General features: G+C 41.9%; 1 protein-coding gene across 3 annotated transcripts in view; it reads left to right on the forward strand.

The window, feature by feature from the left end:
• Nucleotides 1-738: 738 nt before the first annotated feature.
• The window catches only part of LOC125461521 (protein-glutamine gamma-glutamyltransferase 2-like), a 50238-nt gene continuing 31180 nt past the window's right edge, over nucleotides 739-19796 (forward strand). Inside the window, exon 1 of one of the 3 annotated variants that reach the window (XM_059652832.1) lies at nucleotides 739-797. In XM_059652832.1, coding sequence (XP_059508815.1) covers nucleotides 782-797 — 16 coding nt within the window. In that variant the 5' untranslated portion in view covers nucleotides 739-781. Of the gene's footprint in view, nucleotides 798-10358; nucleotides 10760-11994; nucleotides 12141-19796 lie in introns of those variants that run through there. The other 2 variants (XM_048550405.2, XM_048550404.2) reach the window with 2 other exon arrangements.

Here is a 19796-nt window from a genome sequence, read left to right on the forward strand (position 1 = left end):
CTAGATTTTTTCCAATCCATGTACTTGTCCAAACATTTTTTTCAATGTTGTAATCGCACTCATCTCTACCATTTTCTCTGGTATCTTGTTCCATACCTGCACCACCATCTGTTTAAAAAAGTTGCTCCTCAGGATCAATTTTAATCTTTCTCTTCTCATCTTAAACCTATGCCCTCTAGTTTTGAACTCTCCTACCCAGGGGAACAGACCGTGGCTATCCATGCCCCTCATGATCTTATAAACCTCGATAAAGTCATCTTCCCGGCCTCCTATGCTCCAGGGGAAAAAGTGCTCCAGCCTATTCAGCCTCTCCCTATAACTCAAATCCTGCAGCCCCAGTAACAACCTTGTCAATCTTTTCTGAACCCTCTCCAGTTTAATAGCATCCTTCCTACAGCAGGGCCACCAGCGTTTTATGCAGTACTCCAAATGTGGTTTGCCAATGTCTTGTACAACTATAACATGCGATCCCAACTCTTGTACTTCATTCCTTTGAATTAAATTGAAGGAGAAAGGCTGATACTTAATCATCTAGCAAACTGCCTAATGAATGGAAAGGGAGTGAAACCACAAGATCAGATAGCTGGCCATATCCTGCACAGGCCACCTCTCTGTGTAGTTGCCCCCATGACACCATCAGCAAATAGACTATTTACATTAGCTTTTGTATTCAGGTATGAACTTGCTGGATACTGTCAGACAGATTAGTTGCTACTGATTGGATTACTGTTCTTCCCCAGATTCTTGCAAGATCTCCATGCATTTGTTGCAAAACCATTGAATGCTAAGGAATAATGGTAAGTATTTCTTCTGTTGTATGAATGGTACTTGCCATTTGTTGGCCAAAGCATGTATAATGTCCAGATCTAGATGCATTTGAAATGTTGAAGGGATATTAAATTGAAATCGAGTCCAAACAATTTCAAATTAGGCGATGGGCTGCCACTCTGATGACTGAAAACATTCAAGCTGTGGGAAACAGATTTTCCACAGTCTAGCTGCCATTGTTTAAAATGCAATCACTGCAATAAAATCTTTAAAGGAAAATCTAAAGTTTAGCAAAGTAAAATATGAATTCCTCCGTTATAACCCCACCACTACCATTCATACAGAAGGGCATACTGTGTAAGATTAAACACAAACAAAATTAAGATAAACTGTTTTGTTGTTGGCCATAATTCTAGCACCCATAGTTGCAATCATGTTCAACATTACCAGGAGTCAAAAATATGAATTCAAGATCAGGCAAGTTGTCTCTGTGTGTAGATGGTGTACAAACATCTATTAAGGAAATTATAGGCACTGCTGAAAGCTCAGATTTCAGTCACGTGAAACAAACCAGAGGAGGGATAAACCCTGTAGTAAATCATTGCAGATCCTAACTTCCATTTACTGTGCAACAAAGAATTTTCTTAAAGCACCATTTGCACACTAGCATTCCAAGATATCAACACATGCCGAAATGCTTATCTCAAAAAAATTCTGCCTAGTCAAAGCTGCCATCTTTCAGACAAGCGATCAAAGAAATCCTACTCATTCCTGAAGAGTGCCAAAGACCACACAGTGTCAAGAAAACAGCTCACCACCACCTTCACCAGGGGAAATAGATTTTGGCCCAGCCAGTGACACCGATATCTCGTGAACAAATAAAACAAAAATCGAGCCATGAATCTTGGCAAGGAAGAAAGAGAACAGGATCATGTACAAAAAACTGTGTATATGGTAGTATAACCATAATGATATCTGTCGGTGCCCAAATGCTTGTTGTGGAAAGGTGTGTGAAAGTAGTGCGCAACTGTTATATTTCATTCACATCCCAGTCGGAAAGCAAATGGAACTTGTATCAGGATCTTTTGTGTAGGTTTCCACATAGGAAAAAAAGGCACCTGAGGATCATGTGTAACATCCATAATAGTACTCTGTACCAGCAACATTTTCAACCTGGGAGATCCTTTATCAACTTGAATAGCATTTCATATAGGAGGTACGTTGATTATGCACAGCTGTTCTAATCCAGCGAAAAGGGTTTATATGTTATTTATTTTATTGGAGATGAACTCTCTCGTACAAAAAATAATGAATTTGATCCCTAACTGCCATTGATTTAGTGAAGGATTTCCATGTGTGAGTCCATACTTAAGCCATTTCATGATTCACTGGAAATGTTGTATAAATCATAGATCATAGAATCCTTACAGTGTGGAAACATGCTCTTCAACCCAACAAGCCCACACTGACCTCAGCGCATCCCACCCAGACCCATCCCCATATAACCCACCTAACCTACACTTCCCTGAACACTATGGGCAATTGAGCATGGCCAATTCATCCAGCCTGCACATCTTTTGACCGTGGGAGGAAACCGAAGCACCCGGAGGAAACCATGGAAAGTTGGTATTGATGTGAGCTGCAAGCATCGCCAAGCTGGCATCTGGCTGGGGTCATGCCAGGGCATTTCCCGTTGAGGATCACAACATCAGTATTTATAGGCTTAGAAGACAGACCTGCACTGAAGAAAGCTCAAACCTACTCCAAAACGTCAAGATCTAATGTAAATTTAGGTTTCAAGGGATCAAATGGTATTGGTAGAAAGTGGGATCAGCGGACTTGTTTGATGATCCACCATGATCATATTGAATGGTGGATCAGGCTCGAAGGGGTGAATGGCCTCCTTACTAAATCATAGAACACCTACAGTGTGGAAGTCGGCTATTTGGCCCATCGAGTCCAAGCCAATCTTCCGAGCAGTATCCCACCCAGACCTTATCCCTATAACCCTATATTTCACATGGCTGACTCACCTAACCTGCGCATCTGTGGACTGTGGGAGGAAACCAGACCACCGGGAGGAAACCCACGCAAACATGGGGAGAATGTGCAAACTCCTCATAGACAGTTGCCTGAGGCTGGAATTGAACCTGGGTCCCTTGTGCCTACACATGCTCCTATTTTTCTGATTACTCACATGGACATGCATGAATTACTATTTGAAGCCAACACAAATCATTCAGAAATTACACTTCATTTAAATACTAAAATAATCTCAAAATTGTACAAAATATTTTCCAATCCTTATTTTACTTGGAGAATTGTCTCCAGATGAATGTTATAAATAACCGATGAGAAGCTAAATGTGACTACAAGATTCCTCTTGGATCTGTGTCAACATATTTTCTCCCAGGGGAATATCTTCTGGGAGTTGTTGTAAAGTTTCTGTGAGTCATTAACATAGACACTGGGTTGAAATTACGCTCTTTTAAAAACATTTCTCTTTTCCCAACCATCGGCTCTGCCTCCAGTTCTGAAAGGGTAAGGGGAACTTGCAGCTGAATTACCCAAAGCTAAATTCCCAAGTATACACCCATCTCAGTTCACTGTGTTGCTGTCCTTTAATTGGGAGGAGGGAAACAAAGAAAGGATTTGCCCCCACTTACCATATGGTGATGCCCTTTGGGAACATGGGAACAGACAGATTGTACTTTACTGCAAATCTCTATCTGTTGGTTAGCTGTTAACGCTTACTGGCTGAGCACAAGATACACCTCTCTTCTGCGGTTGGAGATTAACTGGAACATGATTAACTCAACTGACTGGCAAAAGTTCTGACTCATGCCAACACGCCTATAACAATCCTATTTAAATACATCTCATGTTGTTTTCTTTCTAAACCACTGAATTCCTGTAAATTATTTAACTCACTCAATTTACCGAAAGAATATTGTAAATGTGCTGGTGGCAACATACAGGTATGCTCCAAGTTGCCACAATATCATCACACTTTGAAATTTAGCCCTCTTTGGTATAGTCAGGGATTGTCCATTTCATTTCTGGACAATATAGCTCTGGGTAATTCTCTGCCCCCTGCATGCATCAGTAGATTGGAAGGATGATTGTGGTACATGAATACAGGCAAAAACCAGATTAGTGCAAACTTCTGTAACCAAACGCGGAAGTCACTTGCTGATGACAGGTGGTAGTACCATTTGTGATCAAAGTTGTTCTTAACTCGAACTTTTACTTGGTTCAGTTGTTACAGGCAATGCAGGAGATGTCTATCTCCCAACTCACCATTCACAGATGCATCATACACTACACAAAGATGCCAACTGGCTGGAGCCACTCAGTGCTTTGGAAAATACACAACAGAATTTCATCATACAAAGGTCTCTCATGATGGAGCAAACAGGAAAAGACAGACAGCATCAATAAGTGATAATGGGAACTGCAGATGCTGGAGACTCCAAGACAATAAAATGTGAGGCTGGATGAACACAGCAGGCCCAGCAGCATCTCAGGAGCACAAAAGCTGACGTTTCGGGCCTAGACCCTTCAGGATGAAGGGTCTAGGCCCGAAACGTCAGCTTTAGTGCTCCTGAGATGCTGCTGGGCCTGCTGTGTTCATCCAGCCTCACATTTTATTGTCTCAGCATCAATAAGTGTTGGAAGGTGACCTCAGCAAAGAACTAGACGGCCCACTTTCCCAGATAAGTGGCCACACAGCCGAATAAGCAATAAAGGTGGAGCTGGAAAAGCACAGTAGATGTGGCAGCATCCAAGGAGCAGGAAAGTCTACGTTTTGGGCCAAAACCCTTCATCAGGACTGGGGAGGGGGAGCGGAGCCCAGAAATAAATAGAGGGAGGGGAGGTGAGATGGAGATAGGGTAGATGCAAGTAGGAGGTTATTGTGTGGGTCAGTGGGAAGGGTAGTGTGGATAGGTGAGCCAGAAGATGAACAGGCTGGGGGAAGAGAGATTTTGAAACTGGTGAAGTAAAAAATCAGGCCATTGTTCTGTAAATTCCCAAGGTGAAATATCAGGTGTTATTCCATCAGTTTACATTTGGCCTCACTCTGATAGTAGAGGAGGCCAAGGATGGATATGTCATCAGGGGAGTGGATGGGGGAGTTAAACTGAATGGTCAAAAGAAGATCAGGTTGGTTGGTGCGTGCAGAGTGCAGATATTTGGTAAACTGGCCCCTGAGTCTGAGTTTAATCTCCCCGCTATAGAGGAGACCCTGTCAGGAACAATGGACACAGTAGATGAAATTAAATGAAGTGCAGGTGAATCTCTGCTGGATTTGGAAGGATTTGGAAGGATCTCCAGACTACATTTTCTACATGAGCTCCATATTAGGAATAAGTCAACCAGGATTCTTCAATCAACAGCAAATAACTGGGTTACCATCAAAACCAAACCTACTCTAACAAAGACACAAAGATTAATGACAAACAGTTTGTATTTTGCAAATAAATATATGTAACCTTTTATGAAACTGCACACAAAATTCAGAGAAACAACGGAAATTAAAACTCTGCTGTCTGTTGATTTTAAAGTACATTGGTCAAATAATAGTTAAAGTCTTGTGAAATGGAATGAATGATGAGATGAGGAGAAATTTCTTCACCCAGAGAGTAGTTAGCTGTGAAATTCTCTGCTACAGAAAGCAGTTGAGACCAAATTCGTGAATGTTTTCAGAAAGGAAATAGATATATTTCTTAGGGCTAAAAAGATTAAAGGGAGATGGGGAGAAAACAGGAACAGGGTTGAGATGGATGATCAACAATGATGATAATGAACATTGCAGAAGCTCCACGGGCTGAATGGCCTACTCCTGCTTCAATTTTCTATGTTTCTATGTCACAGAGTATCCCAAATAATGTTCCAATTCTGAAATTAATTTTGCTTATGCTAATCATTGGCTGTGAGACGTCTTCCTTGAACAGTTGTAGTTGGCTGTTTGACCCTTTCTTCAGATGCCGGAATGGATTTTAGTGGGTGTCACCAGCAAACCTTCGCAAGTGGTAAGTATCATTTTCTGTGGATGTTCAACTCACCCACTGCTGAGAGGAGTTGCAAAGCAAGAGAGAGAGGGCAATAGCTGTTGTGCTTGGGTCTACTTCAATTCTCTCATGTAGCCTCTCCATCTCTAGACTACATTTTCTACATGAGCTCTCAGCTCCAATGTGCCATTATTACTGCTATACTGGTGCCTCAGCAAAGTAAGCATTGTTTAAAAGTAGATGATATATTTGTATGAGTCCTCACAACTTTTTTTTCAAAAATTTGGATTACAGGTCTTTGCAACAGCATGTTTTTAAAAAACAAATCTTGCCTTTATGTGCTAAAATTGGTGGAGTTGTGGGTAGTGAGAAAGCTTGTCAAAGGATATAGGAAGATTTAGATCATTTGGAAAGTTGGATGGAGAAATGACAGGTAGAGTTCAAACAGGACATGTGTGAGTCAATGCATTTTGGCAGGTCAAATGAAAGTAAAGCATGCAGCAAATTGCAGGACCCTTAGGAGCATTGATACACAGAGGTAATAAGGTGTAGAGCTGGATGAACACAGCAGGCCAAGCAGCATCAGAGGAGCAGGAAAGCTGACGTTTCGGTTCTGGACCTTTCTTCTTTCTGAAACATCAGACCTGTAGCATCAGCTTTCCTCCTCCTCTGATGCTACCTGGCCTGCCGTGTTCATCCAACTTTACACCTTGTTGTCTCAGGCCCCAGTATGGGCAGTTCCTATTATCTGAGTTAATATACAGAGGCATCTGAGGTGCAAGTCCACAGCTCCCTGGAAGTGGCATCACAAGTGAATAAGATGGTAAAGAATGCAAATGGTATGCTGCCTTCATCAGTCGGGGCAATGAGTATAAAAGTAGTCAAATTGTATTGTAAATGTATAAAACTTCAGTGAGGCCACATTTGGAATATTGTGCGCAGTTATGGTTCCCAATAGGAAGGGTGTGGAAGCTTTGGAAAAGTTGCAAAATTGGTTTACCACGATGTTGCATAGATTGGAGTGTATTAGCAAAAAGGAGATGTTGGACAAGCTTGAAATGTTTTCACTACTGTGTCAAAGGCTGAGGGGCAATCCGATAGAAGTATATAAAATTATGAGAAGCATTGGTAGGGTGGATAGCCGGAGGCTTTTTCCCAGGGTGGAAATGCCAAATACTAGTGGACGTAGGTTAAAGGTGAGTGGGGGAATGTTTAGACGAAATGTGAGAGGCACTTTCTTTACACAGAAGGTGGTAGGTACCTGGATGGTGCTGCCAGGGGCAGTGGTAGGAGCAGATACAATAGCAACGTTTAAGAGGTATTTAGACAGCCAGATGGACAGTGAAGTAATGCAGAGTTATGGACTATGTGCAGGCAGATGAAATTAGTTAAGAATGGCATCATGGACAGCACAGACATGGTAGGCTGAAGGACCTGTACTTGTGCTGACTGTTCATGTTCTATGTTATTATATTGTACCATATCAGGATCGCCCAAGTACTTTATAACTCAAAGTGTTTTTGGAATATCGTTAGTGTTGTAATGTGGGTAAATGTTTTTGGGGAGATCAGCAGTGGAATTTAAATTAATTTAATAAAATCTGGAATTGAAAGCTGATCATAGTAGTGATGACCATAAATCAATAATTATTTGTAAAAATTCATCTGGTTTGCAAGCCAGAAAATCTGTCATTTTCGCCTGACCCCAGATGCACAGTAATACGGGTGGCTCTTAACTGCCCTCTGTAATGGGCTATCATACCATTTAGTTCAAGGGGAATTAGGGGTGGGCAACAAATGTTGTTTTCAAATATATGCTGCTGGACCTAGTAATGTCTCTGGCTGATATTCACCCATACTGCACTGCATTAGATGCACTATGGCTTACTCACACTCTTAGGTCAGTCATTCCCTCTTGTAAGAGTACAGAGTCCAAAATTAAAGGGAGTAGGAGAGGAAAGGGGGGATCTTCACTGCGGATCTTGCACTTGACGCTTGCAGACTGTTTTAAAAAGGGAATAAATATATTAATGAGATAAAGGCGCTCAATCCATGGAGGCAGTTCAAATCACAGGAAACAAGGCTAAGGGCTTAAATGGCATAACAGCGCTTCGAACAAATGGAAATTGAAAGGCAGAGACTTTAAAGTTGTACGGTGAAATTAAATAACTTTAACTCCCTTCTTACTTCTTACATGCAGTGTGTCATGTTTGCGAATGGCTTGCTTCCCCTCTGGCTTGATGGGCTCGAAAATGACAGATAAGTTCACAGCCTCTGATGTTTCCACACTCTGTCACATATGGCAGCCACCACCTGACTACCTCATGGCACTCTGTCTACAGCACCTCACGCTCACACCTCCTCCTAAACTTCTCCACAACCCAATTAGTTTGGCTAGCTTTCAACCTGGTAATATCTCCCGACACAAACCAACTTACCTTCCTGATCCAATCCAACCAACCTTACCATTCTCATCGACTGCCACCCTATCCCCATATCCATTTATACACTGATCCATTCACTCACACATTTAGTTACACACACATTCACTACTACATTGAGAAGATTTGAGACCTTTATACTCATCAAGCATGTTTTTCTGCTACTAGATGAAGCAAAAAGAATGCTGAGCTAAACCTGAATTGTACAAGAGCCCAAAAAACCTGATCCTTGCCATTGAGATAAACTTTTGCAATTATGTCCTCTCTCCTCAGAAGGTGAGTTGACCTTCTAATTTGGGTTTTCGATAAAGTAGGATTTCCAAGTCCATCCAGGACCTTTGAGAGTACATGAAACTCTCTTTTGTGGGTGGCATACAGGGGATTCTGAGGGCCTGATAATTACTTTGGCCCACTGTGGATGACTAATTGAACTGATCAGATAAGGTATCGTCCAGAGCAGTGATGTGTTTGGTATTCTAATTTTTGTAACTTCATCCATCTCCTTTTCTTCATAACCTTCTCCATTGCAGGAGGTTCAGGAAGTAAGCAGCAGGAATGAGATCCTTCCATATTGCAGATAGCACATTGGTAGAATGCAAAACTTCAGGGTGATGCATACTTTCAGTCTCACGACCGATTTGCTCAGCATTCTCCAGCACAGCATACTTCAGAAATAAAAACACACAAACATTGCCACTTTACTTATTTGTCTCTCTGTAGGCATCTGACAACCCCTTTTGAGCAGTCAACTGTCATCATCTGCCTATTGACCTCACCAGCACCCATCACAAATATTGTCCTCCCTCCCCTTCATACGTTAAGGATTACCAACACTATCACCTTTTGACATTTCTCTTTGCAGGAGAAGAGAGCACATGACTTAGCAAAAGGCAGAGATCCCGAGGGAGGTCCTCCAGGGTCAGACACATAGGCCGTCTTTGACGAAGTGTGTCCACCTGCTCCACTCGGAGGAAGGAGGCTGCATATGTCAGCAATGAGCTGCTATGAAATCCTGAGCATCCTCAGGCACCAGTGCTCAGCCGTGTTGAGAGAGCTGATCCTCTTCCTGTAGACTCTGGTTTGTGGCTCTCATATCCTTGGTGCTGAGTCTCTCCATCCATTTCAACTGTCTGGTGGAGGGACATATGGTTGAATTTAATCTTGCTGGAATTGCTGATGAAGTTAGTCCTGTTGCTGCTCAAGTTGCTGGTCATGGTGGCTGTTGCCTTTGCTCTTTTACGTCAGTGGAAGTGGAATGGATACGTGAAGTGCCGCACTAGTGAAGTGCTATCCAAAGAAAGTTATCAATCCCATATCCACCAGTGATACCTATGTGCGGAAAAAGTCCTTTGAACAACAGATTTTCAAATGTCAGGACTGAGGAGCTGTCTTTTTCTTGGCCTTTTCAAAGTTAACCTGTTTAAAAAGATGTTCAATGTTAGTGCACTGATATTCAAGGATACAGTTTCAGTGGGGGTGACTTTAACTTCTAAGTTGGCCAACCAGCAGAATTTATTGCCATTTTTAATGAAGCTGTAAGTGTAAATGATGAAAACCTTCCCACCTTGCCAGCTTAATTGAGGAACCACTTCCCATCGCACCCTTGGTACCACGGCCAGTTGCTGGGAAATACAGGATTCAGGATTGAAGCAGCTTAATTTTATTCCCTTAACAACTTCAACAATTACTTATCCAATGGATTCAAGGATGTTTACTTGTAACTTTGAGTGGTGTTTTTCAGGGAAAGCTTGAAGATTGTGCATTATCTCTGAGATGCTGATCTGATGTTGAATTCCTGGATATTGCCACTTTGCCATTTCCAGACTTTCAATGGTATGGGAAAACTTGATCCTGATCTTAAATGTCACTCAATCTCCCTTCCATTTCATGAAAGATTTTCCAAATGCCCAGGTAGGCTTTGGTATTAATTTCAAATTGCTAAAATCTCAAGAAAGAAGCTTCAATTAAATACTATATTGTTGAACTGGCCTCTTCACAGTTGGTTACTTAGAAACCACAGAAAACGTCAACATTAAAACGTTCCTGGCAACTCAGCAGGGGATCATGCGCGCTCGACTATATAACTCCTCCCCACTCCTCCAGGTCATAGCAGCTAGGTTAGTTACTTTCCGATGTTGCTAAATAACAAATCTCTTCCGGAGATTGGAGGGCAAATTGTCCAGAGCACTGGCAAAACATTCATCAGGGAATGTGTGCTTGAGTTCAGAACTTTGTAGAAAGGAGATTCTGGTGAACAGGAATGTGATATTGCCATGTTCTGTATGGATTAAGGAATGGCAAGCACAGAATGCTTCACGGCACATTCCTTGTGACAAACTGCTGACTATTGGATGTCAGTCTTTGGACTGCCATTACCTTTACTATGCACATCCAAGACAGGCCAGGGCTCTACATAGGTAATCTCTACCACTTGGCCTCAGTCCAAGACCATTTTGCACTTGTGGAGAGTCATAACCAATGCTGCCCATTATGAGAAGAACCCTCTCTCTGGACTAAATGGCAGAATAATCACATGAAGGTAAGCAAATATCTCCTGACTGCAGGGATTTGCATTTGCCAAATAAATGAACTCATACCTATTGTCAAGGATGCAGGTGAATCTCCAAAGCTGTTCATATTGTATGTGGACTGCAGCAGTTCAAGAAAGTAGCTCAGCACCACCCTCTCAGTGGTAATTAGGAAAGGACAATAAATGCTGGCTCAGCCAGCAATACCCCCATCCCACAGGTGAATTAAACAAAACAGTGCAATGTTCTGGGTTCCTAATTCTTACAAGCAGCGACTGAAAGAACTTGTGGGATGATTTTCATATCTGTTTCTACATGACTGACTTTATTCAAATGTTAGAACTACACCTGAATAACATCTATTGTGTAGTAACACCCAATCACATTCATGGCCTTTATTTCGAAATAAAGCTCATTAAAGCTCATTAAAGCACTGTATGAAAGCTCAGTGTCTTTTACTAGGTTATTTCAATGCTAACCTGTTTAAAAAGATGTTCAATGTTAGTACAACTGACATTCAAGGATATGGGTTCAATGGAGATGACTTTAACTTTCAAGTTGACCAGCTAGCAGAATTTTTTGCCTTTTTTCATGAAGATATAAGTTTGGACATCTGTACTCCTATTTCAGGGCTAAATACTTACATGGGTTTAATATTTTCTTGATTATTCCTATAATACCAGGCAAGAGATTAGGCTACAACAGATCTGAACCAAACTGAATTCAATTTTTTAACCTCAAGCCAACAATCTGCTGATGTTATTCCAGAATCCTCATGCTATAATAAGTTACAAATTGTTATCTTTTGGCAATTGTGTTCTAATCAGATAAAAATTGGTTCCCGAGAGACATTTTGGAAAAGAAGCCTCCTTAATCTTTTTATAGGCACCTACAATGGAAATACTGTTAAATTTGTGTACCATGGTTGCAAATGTTTCATGTGGTATGCTGTGGTATGTTTTTCTTAAAGTAGCTCATGGAACAGGAAGTGGTGTCTGTACTTAAGGTGGTACTGTTTTTCACTGAACAAGTGTGGCAAATTTGTCGTTTTGGTAACAACAAAATTAATATTTGTCATTTTAATCATTATGACAATGTATAAAGAAATTACAGTATAATTACACTGGAAGAAAATGTAATAATTTCCTTGGGTATTTGTGAGTATGAATTTCAGACCTGTCTAAAAAGACAGTACACCTTTAATGGCATACATTCTGTACCTGCATTGTGATGTGGAGTTTAAACAAAGTGGTAAATTTATGCAGACCGTTACTGTGCGTCAGTTATTACGCTGTGAAAATTAAAAAAAAAACTTGCACACAAAAGTAGGCGTGAAGGAGAAAGACAGAGGGCCAGGGACAGCATATTGACCACTACAAACCATGGCAAACAGTGAGTGAAAATGCTGGATTGTTTGTTTTGATTCCCTTTCTCTGATTTCCTTTTTCTGGTATTAATTGACTTTTCTCAGTTTAATCTTTCTAATTCAATCAGATTTCAACAAAGTTTAGGAGTGGCATTTGGGGGTGGTCAATCTGCTTTGAATCGGGCTCTTTTGTTTGCCTGCTATTTTATGCATTGAACTTAGCCACTCATAGAAACAAGTAAGGAGGCAAAGATTTAAGACAGGAAGAAAAGCATTAAATCGAAACTGAAAAATTACGTGTATATCATTGCGCACTTTAGCACAAATTAAAAATTAGATCTTCCAGTCAATTAAAAATAACACGTGCGCAAATAGCGAGTAATCCTAGATAAAGGTTGATTTTGAGAACTCTGATTCATTGCTTTTAGATAGTGAAGGTAATAGGGAAAATAAGGCAAGGGCAGATGTCTGGTGTTAAATCTCAGTTCAAGCAGGACCTCATTGAATGGTTGGATTTGATTGAGAAATTAAATGACTTCTCCCTGTTCTTTTGGTCCTACAGGTTTCCAAGATTATTATTCTTCTCATTTGTGAAAGGATTACATAACCATTACTTTTATAAAGTCAAAAAATGAAGTTAAATTTCACACTTTCTTTTTAAGATCAGTTTGATCCCCATCGTTTCACATTGGGAGCTGGTTTCATGTTTTGATATATATTGCTGAAGTGATTCTAAATCAAGGCTGAAAAATGTTAGAGGTGCAGTTATTTTCCTGCCATCTGGGTCCACTGGAAGTTATGCACTGGAAGCATTTCTGGAATTTAAATGGACGATTGGTGTTTTGAATTTACCTCATCTGCATCAGCAACTGGATTCAGAAAAAAGATAGTTTTGATCCAACAGCTTCACACAAAAAATTTCCAAGAACACGGTGTCACAAATCATAAACTATTATGGGATACAAAATTTTCTATAGGCGCATATAGCATGCTTTCCTTCATTGGACGGGGTATAGAGTACAAGAGTTGGCAGGTCATGTTACAGTTGTATAAGACTTTGGTTCGGCCACATTTAAAGCACTGCGTACAGTTCTGGTCACCACATTACCAAAAGGATGTGGATGCTTTGGAGAAGGTGCAGAGGAGGTTCACCAGGATGTTGCCTGGTATGGAGGGTGCTAGCTATGAAGAGAGGTTGAGTAGATTAGGATTATTTTCATTAGAAAGACGGAGATTGAGGGGGGACCTGATTGAGGTCTACAAAATCATGAGGGGTATAGACAAGGTGGATAGCAAGTAGCTTTTTCCCAGAGTGGGGGACTCAGTTACTAGGGGTTTGGAGTTCAAAGTGAGAGGAGGAAAGTTTAAGGGAGATATGCGTGGAAAGTTCTTTACACAGAGGGTGGTGGGTGCCTGGAACGCGTTGCCGGCGGAGGTGGTAGATGCACACACGTTAGCGTCTTTTAAGATATGTGGACAGGTACATGGATGGGCGGGGAGCAAATGGACACAGACCTTTAGAAAATAGATGACAGGTTTAGACAGAGGATCTCAATCGGCGCCGGCTTGGAGGGCCGAAGGGCCTGTTCCTGTGCTGCAATTTTCTTTGTTCTTCTTTGTTCTTTGTTGAAGTAACTCAGAAGTCCCATTTGTGACATTATGGCATGGACTTAGGGCAACATATCCCCATTTCCAAAATGGGTGGAAAATGAACATATCATCAAAAGAAATCACAGCCCTAGGTCACCATTAGAGTTGAGGTGCCTGTTCAAATATTTAAATTTGTTTCCTACAAATAATTTAACAGTTTTTATTTAGTCTGAGAGGGAGCCGAGATATTAGCAAAATATATGAGAATGAATTCCTCATTTTGTTAAGTTGTGTGGTCTCACTTCCTGTACCTTTCCTGTTAACAAATGCTCCCCTGTAAATACCACTGCCATTTCTGCATATGGGCCTTTTCAGAGAACTATCAAAACTGGGCTGAATCTTTCTATATTTCAGCTAAATTTTTAGTTGATGTTTCATAAAGGGCTTCGCTCTGTGAGGTCTGGTGAGTTTTCTAATGTGGTATTCCCAATCCCACCTCATTCATCATTCACTGCTGCCTTATGGTATCCCTCTCATCTGATGTTAGCTGGATTTTCCCAATCATTGTAGCTGTAAGTACTCACTATTGCCACATTGTTCCAGGATATACCAGCTTTCCTGGTGCTGGCACCATATGTAAAAGGCCAATTTTTACCCTAGTCAAGCATTGGTAGTTTGGAGGTGCCCTACGCGGTTGCAGACTTGTGCCCTGGGCATGACAGATTGGTGCCCTGATTTGTGGACAACAATTTGGTGGATGGGGAGTTGCAGAGGAGGGACATCCTCTTTCCTCAGAGGAATCCACTAAAACCACAGCCTGATCCAACATTGCTACTTGCTTTATTATGGTCTGCACAATGCAGAAGAAGACCAAGAAATGCTGAAAGAAGGCCAATGACTTCCTGTGCTACATGAGGGTAAGTATCACCAACTTCTCTCTGCTACTTCATTGTCACTATGTCTCTGCTAGTGCACCAAGGCTCATGGTCTGCCACTCTCACAATCACATGTAACATCTTCACTCACCACTCATTTTCAGCCACCCAAAACTCCCTACACTGCCTTCTCTGCATGCTTTCTGTGCTGCCTACTCTCTCACTCAAGACACCTCACTACTTACCCCCAACTTGTACCAGCATTAATAGCTGGCCCACCCACTTGTACCTCACTCAAACCCTTCCTTTGCCTCCTTTCAGGAGGACTCAGCCTATAACAGGGCCAAAGGAGCCATTGGAGGTGAAGGGCTGCTGGATGTTTGTTTCCTCAAACCCTAAAGGAGAGAATCTTGACCTGTGTAGGTGAAGCCTGGGATTGTCCTGTGGTGATGCTAAAATCTCCATGTCCTGCCAGCCAAGTAAGAACCATTGCTTATGGTGTGCTAGTCTCCCTCAAAGCCACTGCAAATTTATTATTGTCATGCCACAGATTTTACCACTTGGCGAGGACACTTTCTCTTTTTATCTCTGGCAGGGTGTCCACAATAGGTGCAATCAAGAGCACCATCCCAAAAGGCATACTCTCTTCCAACTCTGAGGAAAAGAATAGTGAGGCCTCAGAGGCTTCACTAACACAGCTACATCCTGCAGCCCCCACTGCTAGGTGACACGCCTGTGGTATTTTCTCCAGATTACAACCAAGAGTACATTCTGGTGAGCGCATCATCACCATGTTTCCACAGCTGGTTGAGGAAGAAATTGCCAATGCTACTGGCACTTAGTGGACAATGGACAGAAAATCAGGCATCTTCTCAGCCTGGAACAGGAGAGATCTCCATTTGTTGGCAATAAGAGACACCATACAAGCAGGCACAAGAGCAATGGGCAGGCTTATTGGCACTAGGCAACCTGGCACTAAGGTTACAGTGCTGCAGCGCAGTCATTGGCACCCTGCTACCTCAGGTATGTGATCATCAGGTTGTCTCTTTTGACACATTGGTAGTTTGGCATGGAGAGGCAGGTCCTACAGTCTCAGTTTCCCCTGGATATACTCACAGGCCTGTAGTCCAACACTCTAGCCATTGGTACTCAGTACCAACAACAAGGTGCTGGGGAGATGAGGCACGTTGTCCTCACTCCAGGTGCCTCTTCCTGATGAAGAGATAGGGTGGTGCTGAATTCATCAAAGGCAGAGTAAAATGGCTGCCCAACATTTAGTGTCAAGGCTATCTTGGTCAACAAAGCAATTTTGCCTAACGAGCCTGGGAATGAAGCCAGCCTGATATTGATTGGGTGACGAGTCACATTTACTCCATCTGAAAATAGCTTTCTCTGGCCTTGCAATATCAACAATGATCTGACTTCTCTCTCTCTGAAGCTGTTGTAGCTCTAAATCATGTCTTCAGCACTTCAAAGTTAGGCTTCTCTCATTCATCAGTCTACCATCTGCAAGTCCCTCCAGTTTTCAGACTAACACTGTTGCTATGTTACTGAACTGGCAACGATCTCCACACATGAGTTTAAGTCACATCATGGCAGCTGAGGAATGTAAATTTGTTTAATAATTACATCTGGAATAAAAAGCTAGTTTCCGTAATGGCAGACACATAAATATGGAATAAACTCTTAATACCAAGTCTGATCTACATTTGATTCCAGGCACACAATAATACATTAATTTGTCAAGGGAATTTAGGGCAAGAAATAAATGATAGCCTTGTCATTGATGCACCATATCATAAGTAATACAAACAAAATCTTGATTATTTCAAAACATTAAACATTTTCTTAAAACTTTGCATAAATCCACTTCTCCCCAAAGTAGTGATGTCCTTTGGTGTTATACAAGTGAGACTGTCTACCCTTCCAATACAAGACTGCGGATTACATCCCATTCCATCTCATGTGGCATTGATAGTTGCATGTTCAGCCATTGTGCTCCTGCCTTCCAGAATACTTCAGTCCATTTATAATATCTTGCAATGCCTCTCCTTAGAATTTTCCTGCCTGTGCTTTTACTTTCCAACCCAGACCTCTCCATTCTGTCTTCCTACCAAGGTCTTTATCAACCGTTCCTCTTCCCTCATTAAGAAACCCTTGCCCACATCATCCTTGAAATAATTCTGTGGAAGCCGATATTGCATCACCAAGTCACCCTTTATTCACACATGGAGAGTCCTTGACACTGAACCAACTCCCACAGAGTCTCAGCCCTCAGAGTGAACAGGATGTCTGACATACCTATTCTTATCTGTCAGCCTGGGCTCCCTGATTGGGACTGGTAACCTGGTCTAATCAGGGAGCTCATACTTTATGTGGTCCACCTGGCTGACCTTGTTACAAACTCTACAGCCCTTCCCCTCTGAATCCAAGGACATAAGTCAGTTCTTTTGGTTATAGCGATTCCTGGAGTTTTTTCGCATCAGGTCAACTGTACTGAGGATCAGGGTACATGTTGTTCCCACACTTTGTGAGTTTGTGAGTTTGCAGCTTTCAAATGCTCCATGTGCTTGCTCAGGACTGTCACACCTAGCTGAACTCCACTCATCACTGATCTTGACCTCATGTCGAGCCAGCCTCTTACCCATGCAGGCCCATTTCCAGTGATCTTGCACCAAACTGTGTCTGGCATTGGCGTTCCTGATGCAGTTTCACCCTCCCACCCAGGTTTAGGAATATCTGATTTAACCTGGTGTAGAGTCTTCTCCCCATTGGCAACTCTGCTGGAGCTATTCCTGTAGTTGCATGAGGGGTGGACCTTTAATCAAATAGGGGCTGGGATGGTTTGGTACCTAGTGAAGCTATAGGCTGTTTCTTTAAGCCTGCCTTCAATGTTTGGACTGCTTTTTCCACCAGGCCATTGGATGATGGATAGTATGGAGCTGTCCTTATATGTCAAATCCCATTTGACTTTTGGAAGTAGTCAAATTCCCTGCTGGTATATGATTGCCCATTTTCTGTGACCAACACTGCTGCGCAGTTTTTCTGTTGTTGTTCCTGTGTTTGATGAATGAACTCTATGAACTTTGAGTGGGTGTCTGCAATAATTAAGAAGATTTTTATTGAGCGAATGAAAGCACCTGTATAGTCCACATGTAACCAAGTTCGGGGCTTACTTGGCCATTCCCATGAATGTGGGGGAGCTGCTGGCCCTAATTTTTGGCACACTGGCCATTGCCTGATCAATGTGGCTGTAATGTCATCTGCTGAAGATACCCCAAATAGCAGCACAAGGGTGGGTATTCAATTGTAACATACATCTGGAAACCTTATCTAACCACAATTACAAGTGGACAAGGCTCACATACATCTTTGTGAAGCACGGGCCCCGTGCGTAATTGCAAGTACACAAGTCTCATGCCCATCTATGTGAAGTACAGGCCCAGTGAGTATGAGTCCTCTACGCAAGGGCCTGGATATTTATCTAGTTGTGAGAAAAGTTTCCAATTTATTTAAAACTCCCACAAAGTTGAACCACCCGTTGGGCATTGACAATCAGTACAAATGGAGTGAAAACTGTGCTGATTTTAAGATTACTTCACTTTCCAGCCTTCTGATTTCAGCCTCTAATTTTCCCTGTGAGGCAAATGGCACTGTGTGGGACTTGCAGTATTGTGGAATTGCTTCCTGGTCAGCACGCAAGGTGGTCTTAGCTCCTTTGATAGTTCCTAGACCTTCTTGAAAAACTTCCAAGGATTTTATTAGGACTTCACTCGGACAGCCATTTTCTAATCGAGAAATCTAGGTGAATCTCTCTCAATCAATTTCAATCCATCAGGCTTGGGCCTAAGCCTTTTAGTACAATCAGTGGTAACTGAGCCAGCTGCTTCTCGTAAGATACCGGAACAGAAGTAGCACCCTTAATCGGTAAAGGTTCCCGGTATAGGTTTTCAGTCTAGACAAGGTTTTGCACAAACTTAAGGCTTGGAGTCCATAGCAAATTTTGTTTATGTGATCACTGAAACAGCTATGCTGGTATCGACCTCCATTAGAACCGCATGACCATTTAACCAGATGTTTATTTGATTGATTCTAATTTGGATGATGCTACGCAATTTAACTGTTCTAGGCCAGATGTAGGGTGAACTTTCCAGAGTGTGGAGTCTCCTGGAATACTGGGTTATGAGTTCTCTTCCTCAGTTTGGTTCGAGAGGGACTCTTTTACTCTCTCAAGTCTATGTACTGGCAGTGACGACAAAGGCTTGCCAGCCCAGATCCAGAAGAAAAGTTTAACTGTTTAGCAGAGGCTTGGCTTTGTGTTGGGGTTTTGCCAGCCTAAAGTCGCTCTGTTCAAGATATATCCTGAGTGAGGCTATGGAATTTCCTTCACTTAAGTGGTGCTCCCTAATCTCAATCAGACTGGTGAGGGTGTCCACTTCCTCAAAGTACCCTGCAATTTGTATGTTCTATTTACCACATGTTCCAATGATAAAGCCAGTAGTAATGCTGTTTGAAGTCTGGTTGGGCTTCAGCTGGCAAGCACTTTTGCTTGGTTGAATCATTAATCACACATACCAAATGGTCTCTCAGCATCTCATTAAGGATTAAATGAAATCTAGTCAAAAATCCCAAAACGGATTCTTCTGGTTCTCGAATTGCTAAGTAAAAATGATAACATCTCAGAATTAGAGGAGGCTTGGTTTTGTAATATTTCTTAACTAAATCCATCGACTGAAATATTTTAGTATCTGATGCTTCAGGGAAACTTAAGCTCCTAATAACTGAAAAAGTTGTTGATCCACAAGCTGTCAGGAAAATTATTTATTGCTTTTCAACTGCCCCAATATAATTTGCTTGAGAAAAAAAAACATTCTTTCCATGTACTGGGCCTAGTCTTCAACGGCATTGTTGAATGAGCCTTCCCAAATAATGGTCAGATGTCAGAAATTCTCATCCCATCTCAAATACAACTGTTGCGAGCAAGTTTCTTCAGGACTGTGCTTTACTCTCATTGCCATAGAAATAACTCCACTGAGGCTGGCATCCTGCCACCAAGTCACTCTTTATTTACACATGGAGAGTCATTGACATTGGTCCAGCTCCCTCAGAGCCAGCTCACAGAGTGTCAGAATGTCTGACACTCATCTTTTTAACTGTAAGCCAGGTATCCTTCTGGTTAAAAGCCCCAATCAGGGAACTCCTATTCATCTGGCTGAT

This window comes from Stegostoma tigrinum, chromosome 19, assembly GCF_030684315.1.
Source record: "Stegostoma tigrinum isolate sSteTig4 chromosome 19, sSteTig4.hap1, whole genome shotgun sequence".
Lineage (NCBI taxonomy): Eukaryota > Metazoa > Chordata > Chondrichthyes > Orectolobiformes > Stegostomatidae > Stegostoma > Stegostoma tigrinum.